Source organism: Erpetoichthys calabaricus, chromosome 1 (assembly GCF_900747795.2).
Source record: "Erpetoichthys calabaricus chromosome 1, fErpCal1.3, whole genome shotgun sequence".
Classification (NCBI taxonomy): domain Eukaryota; kingdom Metazoa; phylum Chordata; class Cladistia; order Polypteriformes; family Polypteridae; genus Erpetoichthys; species Erpetoichthys calabaricus.
This window is the reverse complement of record NC_041394.2, coordinates 296332266-296349943: the sequence shown is the minus strand read 5'-3', so window position 1 is coordinate 296349943 and position 17678 is coordinate 296332266. Positions and strand designations below refer to the sequence as shown.

The window sequence follows — 17678 nt, the reverse complement described above, 5'->3', positions numbered from 1 at the left end:
TATGTTTGCATTCTTTTAATTGTGAGACGGAACTGTCATCTCTGTCTTGTCATGGAGCACAGTTTAAACTTTTGAAAAAGAGACAAATGTTTGTTTGCAGTGTTTGAATAACGTTCCTGTCTCTCTACAACCTCCTGTGTTTCTGCGCAAATCTGTGACCCAAGCATGACAATATAAAAATAACCATATAAACATATGGTTTCTACTTCGCGGATTTTCTTATTTCGCGGGTGGCTCTGGAACGCAACCCCCGCGATGGAGGAGGGATTACTGTAATGTCTTAGTGAATTAACACGCACTGACTGTCATATCTGTCATAACCAAGTCCCCAGAGCTTTATTTCTTAGTAGATGTTTAGATTTGTTTTTTCAAATACTTACTTTTATGCAAAACGTATTAATTACTGTAAGCACTTATTGGAAATAATGTGTTACAATATGCCCTGACGTCACATGTGATGAAGACCATCGAGCGGCTGCTGCTTCACCACCTAAGGCCACAGGTCTGCCATGCCCTCGACCCTCTGCAGTTCGCATGCCAGGAGAAGGTGGGAGCGGAAGATGCCATCATCTACATGCTACACCGATCCCTCTCCCACTTGGACAGAGGCAGTGGTGCTGTAAGAATTATGTTTCTGGACTTCTCTAGTGCCTTCAACACCATCCAACCTCTGCTCCTTAGGGTCAAGCTGGCAGAGATGGGAGTAGATTCATACCTGGTGGCATGGATCATGGACTATCTTAAAGACAGACCTCAATATGTGTGTCTTGGGAACTGCAGGTCTCACATTGTGGTCAGCAACACAGGAGCGCCGCAGGGGACTGTACTTTCTCCGGTCCTGTTCAGCCTATATACATCGGACTTCCAATACAACTTGGAGTCCTGCCACGTGCAAAAGTTCACTGACGACACTGCTATCGTGGGCTGCATCAGGAGTGGGCAGGAGGAGGAGTATAGTAACCTTATCAAGGACTTTGTTAAATGGTGCGACTCAAACCACCTACACCTGAACACCAGCAAAACCAAGGAGCTGGTGGTGGATTTTAGGAGGACCAGACCCCTCATGGACCCCGTGATCATCAGAGGTGACTGTGTGCAGAGGGTGCAAACCTATAAATACCTGGGAGTGCAGCTGGATGATAAATTGGACTGGACTGCCAATACTGATGCTCTGTGCAAGAGAGGACAGAGCCAACTATACTTCCTTAGAAGGCTGGCATCCTTCAACATCTGCAATTAGATGCTGCAGATGTTCTATCAGACGGTTGTGGCGAGTGCCCTCTTCTACGCAATGGTGTGCTGGGGAGGCAGCATAAAGAAGAGGGACGCCTCACACCTGGACAAACTGGTGAGGAAGGCAGGCTCTATTGTAGGCACGGAGCTGGACAGTTTGACATCCGTGGCAGAACGATGGGCGCTGCGCAGGCTCCTATCAATTATGGAGAATCCACTGCATCCACTAAACAGTGTCATCTCCAGACAGAGGAGCAGCTTCAGCGATAGACTGCTGTCAATGTCCTGCTCCACTGTCAGACTTAGGAGATCGTTTCTCCCCCAGACTATGCAACTCTTCAATTCCACCCAGGGGGGTAAACGTTAACATTATCCAAAGTTATTGTCTGTTATACCTGCATTTTTATCACTCTTTAATTTAATATGGTTTTTATCAGTATGCTGCTGCTGGAGTATGTAAATTTCCCCTTGGGATTAATAAAGTATCTATCTATCTATCAATATGTTTAAGTGACTGTCTCAAACAGGAAGAAACAAGTTATGTGTATAAAAACAAAAAACAAGTATGTCAGAACAGTCAAACAATTAAAATTACAATAATTTCTTCCATAGCATCAATGTTGATAGATATGCCAAAATGTATTCCTTAAACTTGATGGAATTCATTTACAAGTAATGGTTCAGTTAGAGTACTTGCAAAAAAAAAAAAAAAAAAAGCTTTGCACAGAATTGTAGCCTATCAATTCTTTTCATCCTGGCCTTTACTATTTCTTGTGCCACTGTCCCTGAAGTTTAACTTTTGTTTCTACTATGTGACCCTTAGCAATCTGACACAGTTCTGGAGAAAACAACTAAGAGGAGCAGAATGAATTACATTATAGTACTTTCTGAGATGATATTGGATGTGAAGCATAAATTAAGCAACATTGTAGCTGATAAATGTATTAGAGCAAATATTATTATTCGTGATACAATCTTCAATTTGGACTGGGTGGTGGCAAACTATTAAGCAAGTCACAAAGAAAAGTGTATTATCAAAATGTATAACACTGTGCCCAGCCATACTGTAAATGCACTTTTCGATCTTTTATTTTTATTCTGTCATAATAGAGAATCAGAAGTACTAGGGTGTTGTACCGTGCTAGCCATTATGGATGTAGTGAGAAGTCAAGCAAAATGACACCTTTTATGGGCTTACTAGAAAGATTACAATATGCAAGCTTTTGAGGCAACTCAGGCCCCTTCTTCAGGCAAGATGTAATCAGATTTAATAGAGATTCAAAAGAAACAAAGAAAAATATCTGCTTGTGGACTTGAGCAAGTCATGTGCATGTGCTTTAACAAAAGTTAAATGAACATGCAGCCTTATTCCCTGATTTTTCTAACAGATTTGTATCCACACCTGAGAGAGATCTTTTATATTTGCACATTATGGCCATTCCAGCTCTGCGCATGCCAACCAGTACCAACTCAAGTCACTTGAATCTCAGTATTTCATTACTTACCTTTATCAGTACTGCCTGCATACTGTAGAGGCTTGTTTTTGTCTATGCTGTTAAAGCTCTGACTTCTCCTGTTTAAGTTGGAGGCTACTTGAACCTTGCTGGTACTGCTGCCCGCAGCTTGCACCCTTGAGGGTCCAGGAAGCCTATAGAAACATGAGACGAACATTAGAACTGTTTTGGCACAGTCTGAGAGAGGAAAAATTCAATGAGAACACTGTAATTAGGAAAAGAAAACTAAATGCTTAATGCAGTTGTAATTATCTCCTGGTACACTTGTGTTTTGAAGGTTACTTGAACCAGCAATTGTGGTAATCTCTTTGTTCAGTAGTATTTTGAAGCAAACACTAACAATAACAATTTTTTTATGGATAGCACAATGGACTCTGAGTACCACACAGGCTGCTAGTGCAAAAATCATCAATCACAATACTTTACATATTCATTCAAGAGCAAATTTAGCAAATAAAGAACATATGACAATAGCAAATGGCTAAAGCCTTGAAGACAGAGGAGAAAAAGCATGTTTCATTAGAATAAGAAACATTGTATTTCTTTAATTTTGGCTCCAGCAAGTCTGAATGAATATAATTTCAAAGGGTAATCCTGAGCTGCTTTTGACATTTGACAAAGAGCACATCTCCACCGTACTAAAAATGATGACAAGGCAGAAAACTGGGGCAGGCAAAAACACATGAGAAGGAGCTGAACCAAAAAAAAAAAAAACTTTGTTGGCTATATTCTACAGGCTTATGATAGTATAAGCCTTAGGTTGTCATCTTCATTGTGCAAGTTAAAGGCATAGATTTTAAGCATGAAAACAGAAATCTCTTTTTCACATACATAGAGTCTGGATCAAACTACTTAGTCATATACAGTGCATGAAAGAGATACTTTCTTTTAAGAAGAAATGTAATCTGATGAATTAATGCAACAATTTAAAGTAAATGCTAACCAGACTGGCAAAACTAAAATCTCCACAATAATGCGTTCATCCCCAATATATATTGTTAAAGTGAATCAAACAAGGCCCAATTACTGAATGAGATATCATGATTAAATGCATAAATATAATACATGGAAACAGATGAAACTGAGCTTGAGGCAAACCTTACAAAAACATACAAATTTAACCCATAATAACCCATCTAAAGCAAATATGCTACAAAAATTCAATTTGCAAAAACTACAAAAATTCAGAAATGGTCAGACTTAACATTGTATGAGCATCTTCTAAAATTTAAATAAGCTCATGAGGCATGATATTAATTTAAAATTGTCTATATATCCATTCATCCATGGACTTATTGAATCCATTTAAGATAAAATTAATGTAAGTTTGGAGTTTAAAGAACCTAACCTAGCAGTACTGGCACAAAGCAGGGATTAACCCTGGACAGAGGGTGCATATGTTGACCGTATAAATAAACTACAAAGTACAACAGATTATGCTAAGACATATGCATATTCAGTCTATTATAGTGCTGGCCAGTTCTAGCTCAGAGATTGTTATGCTGAGTTCTTACTGTATATATACTTATTTTCTTTCTGTACCCACAATGAATGTAATAAAATATACTTGTATGAAAACATAACAAATGTTATATCCGGCTATATTTATATAAGCCTTGAGAACCTAATAAAAATCTAGGATAGATAGATAGAATGCCCCATGAGTTGGACAGGAATCCCCGCCAGGAGAAAGGAAGAAGCTGGACCCGGAAGTAAGGGGACAGATTATTCCCCTGGGACACGAGATGACAGCAGCCCTCTGCATGGACGCTCATTTGGGAACCAACAGGGAATGCTGGGAGATGTAGTCTGGCAACACAGCCCTGCTGGGGACCATGGGTGCCGCAATGGGGTGCTGCAGGCAGATGCGCTCCCTAATAAGTGGGAATTCTGTATGACCTGGACGTACTTCCATCGAGAAGCGGCCCTGGCATGGAAGTACTCCCAGATCCTTAATAAAAGGGACTACACTCCCTTATCCAGGCGAGTCAGAGCTGGGAGGACGTGGAGTAACACTCAACTGGAGGAGGGTAGTGCAGGTGGTGAGAGGAAAGATTATTGTGAAGAGAGAGGAATTGGAAAGAAAAACTGTGCTGCTATTGGAGGCATTGGTGAATAAACCTTCCATTATTTGAACCCGGGACTCTTTGTGTGTTTGTGTTTTGGGGTTTGAGGCTCACTGACACCCCCAGTTCTGTCACAACAGATAGATAGATAGATAGATAGATAGATAGATAGATAGATAGATAGATAGATAGATAGATAGATAGATAGATAGATAGATAGATAGATAGATAGATAGATAGATAGATAGATAGATAGATAGATAGATAGATAGATAGATAGATAGATAGATAGATAGATAGATAGATAGACTGGCAAGAGATCCATTACTTATTAGACTGACCATTTACAAAGATATTATTGGTGACATATTTGCAATTGAGAAAGTGGCTCCTGTTAGGTGCCTGGTGGAGAATGTGGGTCTCCTTTGTGAAGTGAGCTGAGACCTTAAAAAGCCTATTGTAGAACATATAGGCATTTTATAAGCGACAGTTTTGTCACAAATAATTAAACTATTAATTATTCAAGTTCACAAACTGAGATTCACTTTCCTGAACCATTTTAACCCTGGGAAGGACAACAAAATGCCAACATCTTTGTCAGGACTTATTCACTCATGGCTTCAGAGAGAGACCTCAGATGGCTTTCTAGGGACTAGGTAAGTAAGTTTACAACTTATCTATCTCCTTTGTGCTTAAACACCCGATAATTCCTACTTACCTGTTGCATGCTGCTAATGTATTATGTTTGGGGGAATATGAAAAGCACAATAAATTTAGTCAAACTACAAGGACAAGGTGGCTCCCGGAATACACACATGGGAGAGGGACAGTGGTGGGTATTAGCTCCTTTTATTGCTCTCTTTCAAGCATGTGCTCCTCTTTCCTATATAAATTCTTGCTTATGCTGCTGTCACCTCCCGTAATACACACCCCATTAGCAGCTGATCGGTTTATGATTTGCTTTAAAATGCAGTGCCATAGTTTAACAGTTTTTAAGCAGGCTGCAGACACACTGCAAAATTTTCTCATTTAAATTAGATAGTGCCTCTGCCTGATAGCTGGAGGACACATGTTCTCTTGTGCCATAGATAAATTATGAGTTGCATGCTATACCAGTATGCCTCAGGTTTTGTAGATAATTCTGATTATGTTTGAAACAACAACAATCTGAGCCTGAATCGTTACAGCTCTTGCAAGCCGCAGGCGCGAGGGAAGCTTTCTTTCTGGAAACTTTTCATTGCAATTTCAATGAAATTAAACAGAAAATGGCTTTCATGCCAAGCACCAAGCAGTTAAAGCGTTCACACACATGTTGCTTCTGCTGAAACAGAATTATTTATGGGCACGATTTTTTTTTTTGTGCCATACCGAGAAAAGTGGCTTTTAAATCCTTGGAATTTATAGCCGCTGTTAAACACTAATCATCTCCTGTAACTCTGAGGCTTGTAAATTATGGCTGCCTTATATAAGGAGGTACATCAGCTGAACTCATCACCACCAGACAGCTTGTTTTTGCCTCTAGTGACCTTTTAAATGGCTAAACACTAAAACATGACTGGGTGCAGAGTTTAGATTATGTGGTATGACATCACATTAAGTGCATTGGAAATTAAGGTTTAGAAAAATATGTAGAATGACAAGAAAGACCAGGCACAACACATAACAAACCTCTGGCCTGGAGATTTTGAAGTTCAAGTTTATCATCATGCATACACCAGCAATCTCCAACACCTGCATGCCTCCCATAGACTAGTGAAAATAATGCAGTATCAACAACGGACAATGAATAAAACAACATGCTGTAAATATATTAAATTAAATACAATACAGTATATACAAGAAACAGTAATACAGTTGTTGATATGGGGAGCTGTTGATCAGTCTTATGATAGGAGGTGGCTTATGGGTGGAGTGGTGGCTCTGAGGCTAAGGATCACTTACTTTCACAACTGAGAAATATTCCTTCTTCACATCTTTTACTCTTGTCTTCAATGTTCTTCCTTTCATTTTTCATTTGCTGATACCTTTACCCAAAAAGACTTACAAGTTTGGGATATGTCACAAATGTTTGCAGATATTTTTGTACAGTTGGAACATAGACTGGGCTATTGACATGCTGATAGTCATGTAGTGAGTTACTGGCGACTGCTGAACCAGCAACCTTTAGGTTTAAACTTCAAAGCCATAGCCAGTACACCACACCGCCAGTGAAACCCAAACGTCTAAAGAGGCTGAGCTGCACAAAAGACCCACTTTGAAGTTTTCCTACCAATCAGAAAATTGTTTTTACCTGTTTGGTAGGTTCTGAATTTAGCACTGGTTGGTATTTAGTTGAGTCTTTTGTGTTACTCTTTATATAAGTACTTATCATATTCCTATAATTCTTTGTTGTTACAGTACAACTACCCATAAATTGTACTGCTCTAAGTTTTTTTTTGTATGACTGTGTTTTAGTTGTCTTCATTTAGGAATAACTGAGGTAACTCCAGCTAACCATGTCTCTGATTAAGTGAGTTATCCCAAAAGTTACAAGTTTATAATTTATTCATTAAACACCTCTCTCATCCCAAAGTCATGAATGTTATTGTAGTGGAGCTCAAGTGCAGTGTACTAGCACAATGCTATCAAAAGCCTGATTGGTCACTTGAGCCCATAAAGGTCTATTTGGCTTAACAGGCTAAGACCTATGCTTTTTATGCAAAGGGCTTCCCCTCAGTTTGAACCTGGTGTGTCCAGTGGGAATGATTTTCTATCAGAGATGTGCAAACTAGTTTAATTAGTGACTCTGAATTAGCCTAGTGTGACATCCAGTATGGGTGTGCGTGAGTATACCCTTTGAAGTACTGCTCCCATCGTGGACGGTTTACTAATTTGCCTTCGAAGTTGTTGAGATACTGTATGCATGAACTCCCTACAACACTGCAGTTGAAACAGTGTTTTTAGAAAATAAAAATGAATTTGAGATGAATGCATGTCTAAGTATAACTTTTTTAAATAGAACCGAGCAGTAGCCATTATAAATGAACAAAAACAAAACATTTTGATAGCACACATACTCCTGAAAAGCACATAAAATTAACTTTAAGTACTGTCCTGACAAAATCTGCATTTAGGGTGAGCCTTCATTATAGGGCTGATAGGTTTAGGGGGTCATTACTGTCACCTGTACACATTACAGCAACATTTTTACTTGCATGTGCTCATCAACGTGCAACACATTGCCATTCTTCAGCGCCATGATTGGTATATAACTATATAACTACATTACCTCAAAACTTCTGTCTTCTTTATATGAAATGGTCTCAGAACATTTTTCCCATTAACAGGCAAATGATCATGCACAATTTCACTGAGCAGTACAAAGGTACTCAGACTTGGAAACAAAATCAATATTGTATACTTTTAAATTACACTAAGAGTGTCATTTTTCTGCCTAAGTGAAGCACCCTGTGACACTAAAACTGTAATTAATTGGCTTCAGTGAATGGAAAGGTCTGAAATTTAAAATTAGTTTGATAAATGGTCAGGGTTGGGAGGCAATGCTTTAGCTAAGAATTGACATTTTTAGTCAAAGTGACTTTCTGACTCTGAAATATTAGTGATTTTATCTCTTGTCAATTAAAAAGAAAAATCACATATCAAATTAACAGATTCTTTCATAAGCAGTAGTCAACATTTAACCAAGGTTTTATTCTCCTTTTCACGTAACGTAAAAACAATATCTACTGCAATCTCTGCAGTGTACAACATTTTGAAGACAAATATAAATCTTTTCATGAAGAACTAAAAGTTTACAATGAGAAAGTCCAGATACGCCGTTGATTATGTGCAATTCAACTGTCTCTGCTGCTTAAATTTCTACACTGCTACCTCTCAATGACAGCGCCTATCCCCACACCATCTGTCTTTTGGAGCCTCTAGATATACCATAAAGCCAAAGAAGTCCTGTGATCCTTTTTTTGAAATGAAACAGCCTGAAGTCATGGCAGACATAATGAGTTATCATACAGCATGCTAGTTGTTGGATTAGAGTACAATAACTTTTACATTTTATTTTTAATAGTTGTAAATGCAAGGTGACTTCTAAATAAGCAGTTATAAAAATATGTAAAACATACACACTGTAGGAGGAGAATGGAGATCCCAGCCGGAACAAAGGATGTCCCATTACCCAGTCGGGATGCTAGTGCGATGATGCAAGCAAATTAGCCAGAGGGGCAAGGAAGTAAACTTGCACCCGACCAGTATACTATAGCAGACAGAGTGAGAAAAGCTGATTATTGGGAGTGGTTCCATCCCCCATACACCACGTGGCAGTGGTCCTTGTATGGGAACCCAGTCAGGATACTCACAGAGATGGGAGATGGAGTCTGAAAGTGAAGCCCTGTCAGGGTCCCTGGGAATCAAGAGAGGGCACTGTTGGGAGAGGACCACCCTACTTTTTCTATGTCCCGGAAGTACTTCTTCAAGGATACAGCATGACACTGGAAGCATTTCTGGGTCCGACTTAAAAGGAGTCCAATGCCTCACTTCATTTAAGTCAGAGTTTGAGGCAGCAGGCAGCACTCAATGGAGGACGGAGGTAAGAAGATTTGTGTGATATATTTGTATACTTGTGGCTAATTTCTGTACAGGTGATTGAAAAGTGCCTTGCGTGAATACAAAATCTTTTATTCATGTAACGTCTGGTGTTTTACTGTCTCTTGGGGCTCTCTTATATATACAGTTGTACTCATAAGTTTACATACCCTGGTAGAATTTGTGAAATATTGCCCATTGTTTGGAAAAAATAAGTAATCATGCAGAATCTTTTTAATTAGGGAGTGTGCTCAAGTGAGGCAATTTATTATCACATAATTGTGTGTGCACTTTGTAAATCATAATGATAACTGAAATCACCCAAATCGGCTTGATCAAAAATACACACACAGGTTGACACACAGAGGTTCAAATTAAGGGGGAGTGTCCACACCTGTAACCTCCTTAATTGTAATCAATTAAATTGATTCTTGCATGACCTGCAAGAAAAGGCTGTTGAATTGTATATATCAGGAAAATAATATAAAAATATGTTCAGAGATCTGAAAATGCCTGTCAGTTGTGTTCAGGCTCTGATAAAGGGGAAAGTTAAGAGTTCTATTGTTAACAGGCCACAATCAGGTAGAAAAACAGATTTCAGCCACAACTGGCAGGATCATTTGTTGAGCTGCCAAGAAAAACCCCCAAGCCACTTTAGCGGAGATACAGGCTTCTCTACAAACAAGGGGTGTTGATGTTTGAAGATGCACAAAAAGGAGGATGGTGAACAAACACGGTCTGCTCGGTTGAGTTACAAGTAAAAAAGCCTATACTGTGCCAACAGAACAAAACAGCCCATTTATAATATGTTAAACAGCATCTAGACAAGCCTCAAAACTTCTGGAACAAAGTCATTTGGAGTGATGACCCCAAAATTTAACTTTATGGTCATAACCATAAACACTGTGCTTGGGGAGGATGTAACAAGGCCCATGATGAAAAGTACACCTTCCCTACTATGAAGCATCAGGGTGGACCTCTGATGTTCTGGGGGTGTGTGAGCTAGAGCAGCACAGGTAACTTAGTGAAAATCGATGGCAGGATGAATGCAGCTTTTTACTGGAAAATATTAGAGGACAACTTGCATTCATCAGTCCGGAAGCTGCGTATAGGACGCACTTGGATCTTCCAGCATGATATTGATCCAAAACACACAGCCATGTTGACCCTTCAGTGGCTATAGCGGAAAGAAATTGAAGGTGCTAAAGTGGCCATCACAGTCTTCTGACCTCAGTATCATTGAGCCACTTTGGGGAGATCTCAAACGTGCAGTTCATACATGATAACCCAAGAATTTACAGGACCTGGAGGTTTTTTGCCAAGAAGATTGGGCAGCTTTATCACCTGAGGAAATCAAGGGCCTCATCCATAACTATCAAAAAAGACTGCATGAAAATGATTAGACATACAGGTATCAAAGGCAATATATAGTAATTGGGGGGTGGTGGTTGTAAGGGGGATTGGATTAATAAGGTGAGGTTCAGAGGGTGTTGGTCATAATGCCTTTTTTATTATTTGAATGTTATTTTTTTAAAGCCTGTATATGCTGGGTTCAAGTCCAAGTGTCTGTTAATGTCATTTCCATTTGATAGCCACCATTCAGCCAGCTCTCTGGCACTCTTAGTGTTAGATATGAATTTTACTTGCATCATGTCCCAGTTAAATGTGTGTTCTGTAGAACTTGTATGTGCATATATCAGAGACCGTGGGTCCTTCAATTGGACGGCATTGCAATGCTCTCATATACATGTTTTGAGTGTTTTCGAGGTTTGTCCCATGTATACAGCAGGGCATTCACTGGATAGAATGCTCTAAACTGCTTTTCCTGTCTCTGTGGTCGATTTTTTGCTTTTGGCATTGAAAAGGACCATCTGGAGAGTGTTTGAAGGCTTATGCTCTATCTTGATCCCAGATCTGGAGAGGATGTGTGCTGTACTATGTTAAGAGGGGTGAGGGACCAAGTTGGATTTGACGGCTTGCTGAGGTCTGGGGTGTCTCCTATGTGAGCATTGTTTAATAAATGTATTGGGATAGGCGTTTGATGCGAATAGAAGGAAAAGATAATGTCTTTCATTCATTTGGATGCGAAGAGACGAGCCAACCTCGGCTGGGTGTGAAGTGGAGCAGAAGTTGCTGTCCTGCTTCCGATCATGCGGGGATGGCTGTGCTGCAAATGCTACTGGCCAGGGCATGGCTGGAGATGTTGCACTTACGTGGCAAAGAAGAACACCAGAAGGCAACATAGGCTCAGTCATTCTCTTGTTTCTGTGTTTCAGCACAGAGCCATGGATTGGCCAAACTTGTCAGCCCCTCCTGGTGGAAGACAGCCCTCGCAGCACGGCACACTTCACCCCACAAATCTCAGCTGAGTGAAGGGTCATGTAGTGGACAGCCAGGGCCCTTACCCAGCTGGGAGAGAACATGTACAGGGCATTATCTCCCCTGGAGCACTAGATAGCAGCTCCCCTGGGTTGCTATAGCACCATGGATTCCAACGTGGCTTCAGAAGTTCAGCTCTGTTGGGTTCCATGGGTGCCACCAGGGGGTGCTTTGAACTTTGTATTGCGCTTTGATGGCGGGAAAACATTTGGGGGTAGTGTTTCCCACAACACAATAAAAACTGTGTGTTGCATTGAACTTCTGTCTGCGTTGGAATTGGAGCTAAATAAATTCATTTCTGAGGATTTGGTCACAGTGTCTACATCTCAGTGGTTTTTATATTGCTGTTGTTGCAGTTGCTGTAGTACCTAGGCATGTATTTCCTTTTCACAGCATTTTGTTATTATTGACTTATAATCAATACATCAATGTAGATCTACCACAGTATAATCCTTCACAACCACTTTTGAGTGGAGTCTAGCTTTTGATTTCCTGAAAATCTGATACTGACAAATATTTGATTGGTTTGAACATTGCCATTTATAAAAATAAATTAAAGTCATACTCTTAGGTAGTTAGAGTGGTAGCAGTAACACACTAAAGAAACATTATAGGTACAGAGGTATACACTTTTGAATCCTTGCTGTTTCATATTTGGATTTAACATGAAAAAATAAGAACATAAGGATGGACTTCATTGATATTTGTGATATTGAGGATTACCAATACTTTTTTGCACCTTTAGGCTTTGAATTTCTTTGCCTCTGATTGCTGTGCAAATATTAAACAACATGGCAAAACAAAGCCTACTAAATTCTTGAAATTGTTAAGCTGTGGTCAGTGGGTGAACCCAGTAACTTCACAACCATTTGGAGATTAATCGAACTTGATTAAATAAAATATAATTGTGATTTGTAACTAGCTTTGAATATAAAAGCTCACTAAAAATACTTACTATACAATTCACACATTTCACAGGTAAACATTTGAAGGATGACCTTAGAAGGATATTTTACTCAACAATATTAGGGGTATTTGTTTAAACATAAGTGTATTTTTTTAGAAAAGGTAAAATGCATCAGTTACAATACACTACAGTATATTACAACTTAAGAATCAATATTTCAGTTCTTGTTCACTGTATTTATTAATAAATGTGCTTGTACCAATCCACCATTTCTTGAATCTACGCCACTATGTATATAAGTGTTGGGTGATCTTGTTAGAAGTGGTTTTGCATAAACCAGAAGGGTTTTTCTGTTGAGCCCAAGCTGCTTTCAGTTCATGCATGTATTGAGTTAATTAAACTTAAATAGAATCTCAAAGGAGAACAAAGTCTTTTTTGTTTGTGTCTTGCAATACAAAACATGTGAAAAATCCAGATAAAAAATCCATTATTATACGTTACTGTTATAGAAATAAACAATAGGATTTTCAGAAAAATAAGTCAATATATGCCATTTCTGGAAAAGCTGATATACAAGTGTCGCTTGCCTCAGCATACCCAAAGTACATCTGTGGGTTTGATGGCAAAGACATTTCATTAGTTTTGCAAGAACCGATAAGGCAGTGTTAGCAGGGAGCAGAATTAGTTGTCATTGACCGCCATCTACTGGCTGTGCTTAAGTACATGTAAAATCAGACACCAAAGCTGTCTTCTCCAATCTTGCAAAAATGTTTATTAAGTTTAATTTTGGCTTTGCATGAAAGCCAAGGGACTAACTTAGTATGAGTAGGTTGTAAAAAATTCTTAATGCTGTAATTTTTTTTTATATATAAATAAATAGTAGCCTATCCTTACACCAAGTGTTCTTCCTGTTACTGTATGGAATTTACTCTGGGTATTTTTGTTTTCCTCCCACATTCCCCAAGTACTGTAGATTGACTGACAGCTCTAAACTTGCTTCAGTGTGAGAGAAGTTTGGTATGGACCTTGCACTGGCCCCGTGCCTTGTCTGAAATTGCTTCCCCCTATCATCTGTGTTACCAGGATAGGCTCTGGTCTCTCACCACTCTAAATTAAGAAAATCTACACAGACATGGGATTGTTGTCTACAGTGTATACTGTATGTGGTAAAGTTGATTTACTGCTCTTGCACAACTCATCACTCCCTTACCTTGTTTTAAAGTTGCAATTGTTCTCATTAATTCCTCATCCAATAATGTATCTGTGTATATTTCTTTAGACAGAGTAATCAACACCTTAAAAATACCGTAGCTTGCTATTCTAAAGGTATGGTGAACAGTACTGACCTCTGGTGGCATTTGCCTGCATTACACAAGTAAATCATTTGTACAGTAAGGGCACCTTATTGTACCATAGTTTTGTGTCATAGAACTGTCTTTTTCAAAATAATCATATTGAATAAAAACTGAAAGCTGGGGATTTATTTGGAAGGCTACATTGTGTTTAGCTAAGACTAAGATATTAAGTGTATTGCAGGAAAGAGATTATGGGTTTGCACCCCAGGTCGTCCCTGTGTGGAGTTTGCAAAGAACTTTGAGTAGTGAGAAAACCATTTTATAAATGTAAAGAATTCTTCTTCTTCTTCTATTATTATTATTAGTGCAATAAAAAAATCTTAACTGGTCTGTGCTCCAATTGAAAAATACAAGTAAATAATTATATGATAATTCTGTATTTATAAAATGTCTTGAGAGTGTTTCTTTTTAAAAGGTCCTAAACAAGATCAAGCTTGTTTGGTTTGTTTGTCTGTCATAAGCACATGATGTCAAGTGCAAAGCAAACTTTCAAAAATGATATGTCTTTGCACTCTGCAGGGAAGACTGGAGCGGATGCCATTTTAGGATTGCTTTCCAAAGACAAAAGTCATATGTCATCTCCTTGGACTGATCAGTGCATTAGTCAGTGCATATAATTTTATTTATAAACAAGTTATTAAAAATTAGGCTAGGATCAAGGTAAAAGTGCCCCGATTTTAGGGAGCAAATGTACCCTGGAAAATAGAGCTGGGCACTGCAGAAACATCCCTACAAACAGTGAAGTGCTTAACATGCCATGCATCTGCTGCTAAGTGCTGGCTGTATGTGCAATTATTTTTCATTTTTAAAATAACTTTTCAAACAACATTAAAGCCTTGGGCAGTACTTTATTTCAACTCTAGGGTAAATTCCTACATGCCAAAAAAAGAGAATTGTTTCTTAAACCTCTTAGTGCTTCTTGATGGAACATGCCTCAAAAGTATATTCACTCTGTCTTGTATGGTATATGCTTTAAACAATGGAACTCAGATAACAGGATCCGTTCCTACTCTACTCGCCAATAAAATCACGGGTCACACTATTAAGTGGAGAGAAGAGTCATCTGGCTGCTAAACATTCTATTTTATGAAAAACAGATTTTGTTGACTGCACTGAAAAGAACAAAGGGCAACATTTTGGGAAATAATGCACTTGTAGCTGGCGATCACCTTATGTAAAACTATGGAAACAAAATTCATGTTGAATGTTCTGAGTGGACTGGCAAGATTTCTTTGCATTGCTTAAAAGCTTAACCACAGCAATACCAGTGTAAACACATTCAGCTTTTTTGTCACAAACTTGATCAATTAAGAAAAAATGCTACTGTCTCCGTTATCCTTATACCTAGTAGAGGAAGATGTTGGAAAAATTACAATTTGAGCAACTAGCAAAAATTAACAGATATTAACTGCAGATGGTTTATTGAGAATTTGAAGAAATAGCTACATTATATAAATATACTACATATATTATTATAGTATTATAATGCTATTTATATAGAGTGTCAATGACATGAGAGTTTGCACTATCAGCTCAAATTTTCTGGTGTACTGTGGAGATGCCACATATTTTCTTTGCTTGAATTGCAATTACTGCATTTTTTTTTCCACAGGTAGAAACCGTATATTGTAAAGGAATGGGGCAAACTGGCATTCTACCCTGGGTGAATAATGGTCTCTTACCCAGCTAGGAGGCCTTTATAGCAGACAGTCCATGTAGCTGGATGGGTATCCAGGTCAGGATTGGTAGCATTTTCTATCCTGGATTGGAGGCTACAATAATGGAAGGACAGAAGGAGAAGGTCTCCTGCTGTCATTTGTTCCCCCCAGTACACTGGGTAGCAGCATCCCTCTGGAATATGAGTCCTGTTTATACTTTCACAGGGCAGCATGGGAGATGTAGCCCTAATAGATGGCCCTGTTGGGATACATGGGTAACACCAGTTGGACCTGGACCTACCCGGGAGCAGGCTTCCCTGTCTTGGGGAGGTTCTGCTTGACCCAAAAGTGCTTCCTGGTGGAAGTGTTGCTTCACCAGAAGTAGTCGCAGGTATGGAATGTTAAAGCAGCTGCTTCACTTCACCCAAGCGATTTGGAGTCAGGAGAAGAAAAGAAGAATACCTGACAATGAAACATTGGAGGAGGAAAATGAAAACAATAATTATGCATTTGTAGAAGATGCCTAGTTTTCACAAGTATCTCTCTATTATGAAAGAAAATCTTGAGACTTTTGCCAAGAGATTTTTTCAAGTTTCACCCTCCTCTGAACTATTTTCAACAATGGTCCTCTCACCTCTCATTTGTGTGAATGCGTTTTTTCAGACACAGTTCCTGTTCTCTCAGCTCTTATAAATTTTTATGTTTTCCTCACTTTAAGTTTCCAATAAAAGAAGACTGTATGTCCAAATCTTATTGAAGAATTTCATCCCGAAGGGTTATCAACAGAAGAAATTAGTACACAGGCAATCCTAGCACCGAGAAACGATGAAGTCAAACAAATTAATGTGAAAATTGTTGATCGGTTATCAGGGCAAATTGGTTATATGTGTATCAATAGACTATGCTCAAACAGTTGGTGGTGATGTTGCAGAAGATGAAAACATCAACTTACAATATCCCGTAAAATATTTACAACTGTTACCACCATCCGGTCTTCCACATGCCAAATTACTGTTGAAAGAAGGATGTATTGTAATGTTATTGCGTACTTTATGTCTGAGCGATGGGTTATGCAATAGGACAAGATTAGTTGTATTCAAAATTGGTCGAACAATTCTGACATATAAAATTTTAACAGGTGACAAGAAAGGTAACGTAGTACATCTTCTGTGGATAACAGACACCAAAGGAGATCTTGATATGCCATTCATATTAAAACGTTTACAGTTTCCCATTAGAATAGCTTTTCCTATGACAATTATCAAAATCACAGGGACAAACATTCGAAAAAGTTGGTTGATTTATTAGAGAGAAAGAAATGATATTCACTCACATGCAGTTATACGTTGTCACAATGTAAGTCCAAACACGCAATCAAAATTCATTGAGTTAGAGACGAAAACTTTATTAAAAAAATTGTATTCACTGAAGTTTTACAGTAAAAGTGTAAGTTTAAAAAGTATTTGCGTGTTAATTTCAAAGCCAAAAAGAACGAAAATGTGTAATGCAATGAATACCTCTAACACAACATGAAACATGATTTTCTTTCAATTTATTATGTTTTACTATTTTTTACTATGGTTAATTACTCACTGTAATGTAAAATAGTTAGTTCTATTATGCGTATGTAACAGTTCCCATGAAAATAACAATCTGTCCAATTTTTTTTAATTTGATACACAGTATTGTTTGTCCATTTGGTCTGGCATCTTAATATACACCTGGTCCCTTTCCCTTTTGATGGCCTTTTCTTCTTTAGACAGAGCTGCCCATTTTTGTTGCTTCCTCTCGGCATCACTTGTTGAACTGACCATTCTTATAGCTGAAGAGTTTTAATGGGAAAATTGTGGTGGTGCTTGCTAATGCATTGGTCTGGTTTAACGACTCTAAACTACTTGCACGTCAATATATTGTTATTTTCACCTGTTCATTGCCCAATACACAAAATTATTACTCATTATCATTACAACTATTAACTTCATTCTTTT

General features: G+C 38.5%; 1 protein-coding gene across 1 annotated transcript in view; it reads right to left on the bottom strand.

The window, feature by feature from the left end:
- The window catches only part of nav3 (neuron navigator 3), a 573826-nt gene that overhangs the window by 278300 nt on the left and 277848 nt on the right, over window positions 1–17678 (bottom strand). Inside the window, 1 exon segment of the mRNA XM_051926210.1 lies at window positions 2739–2881. Coding sequence (XP_051782170.1) covers window positions 2739–2881 — 143 coding nt within the window.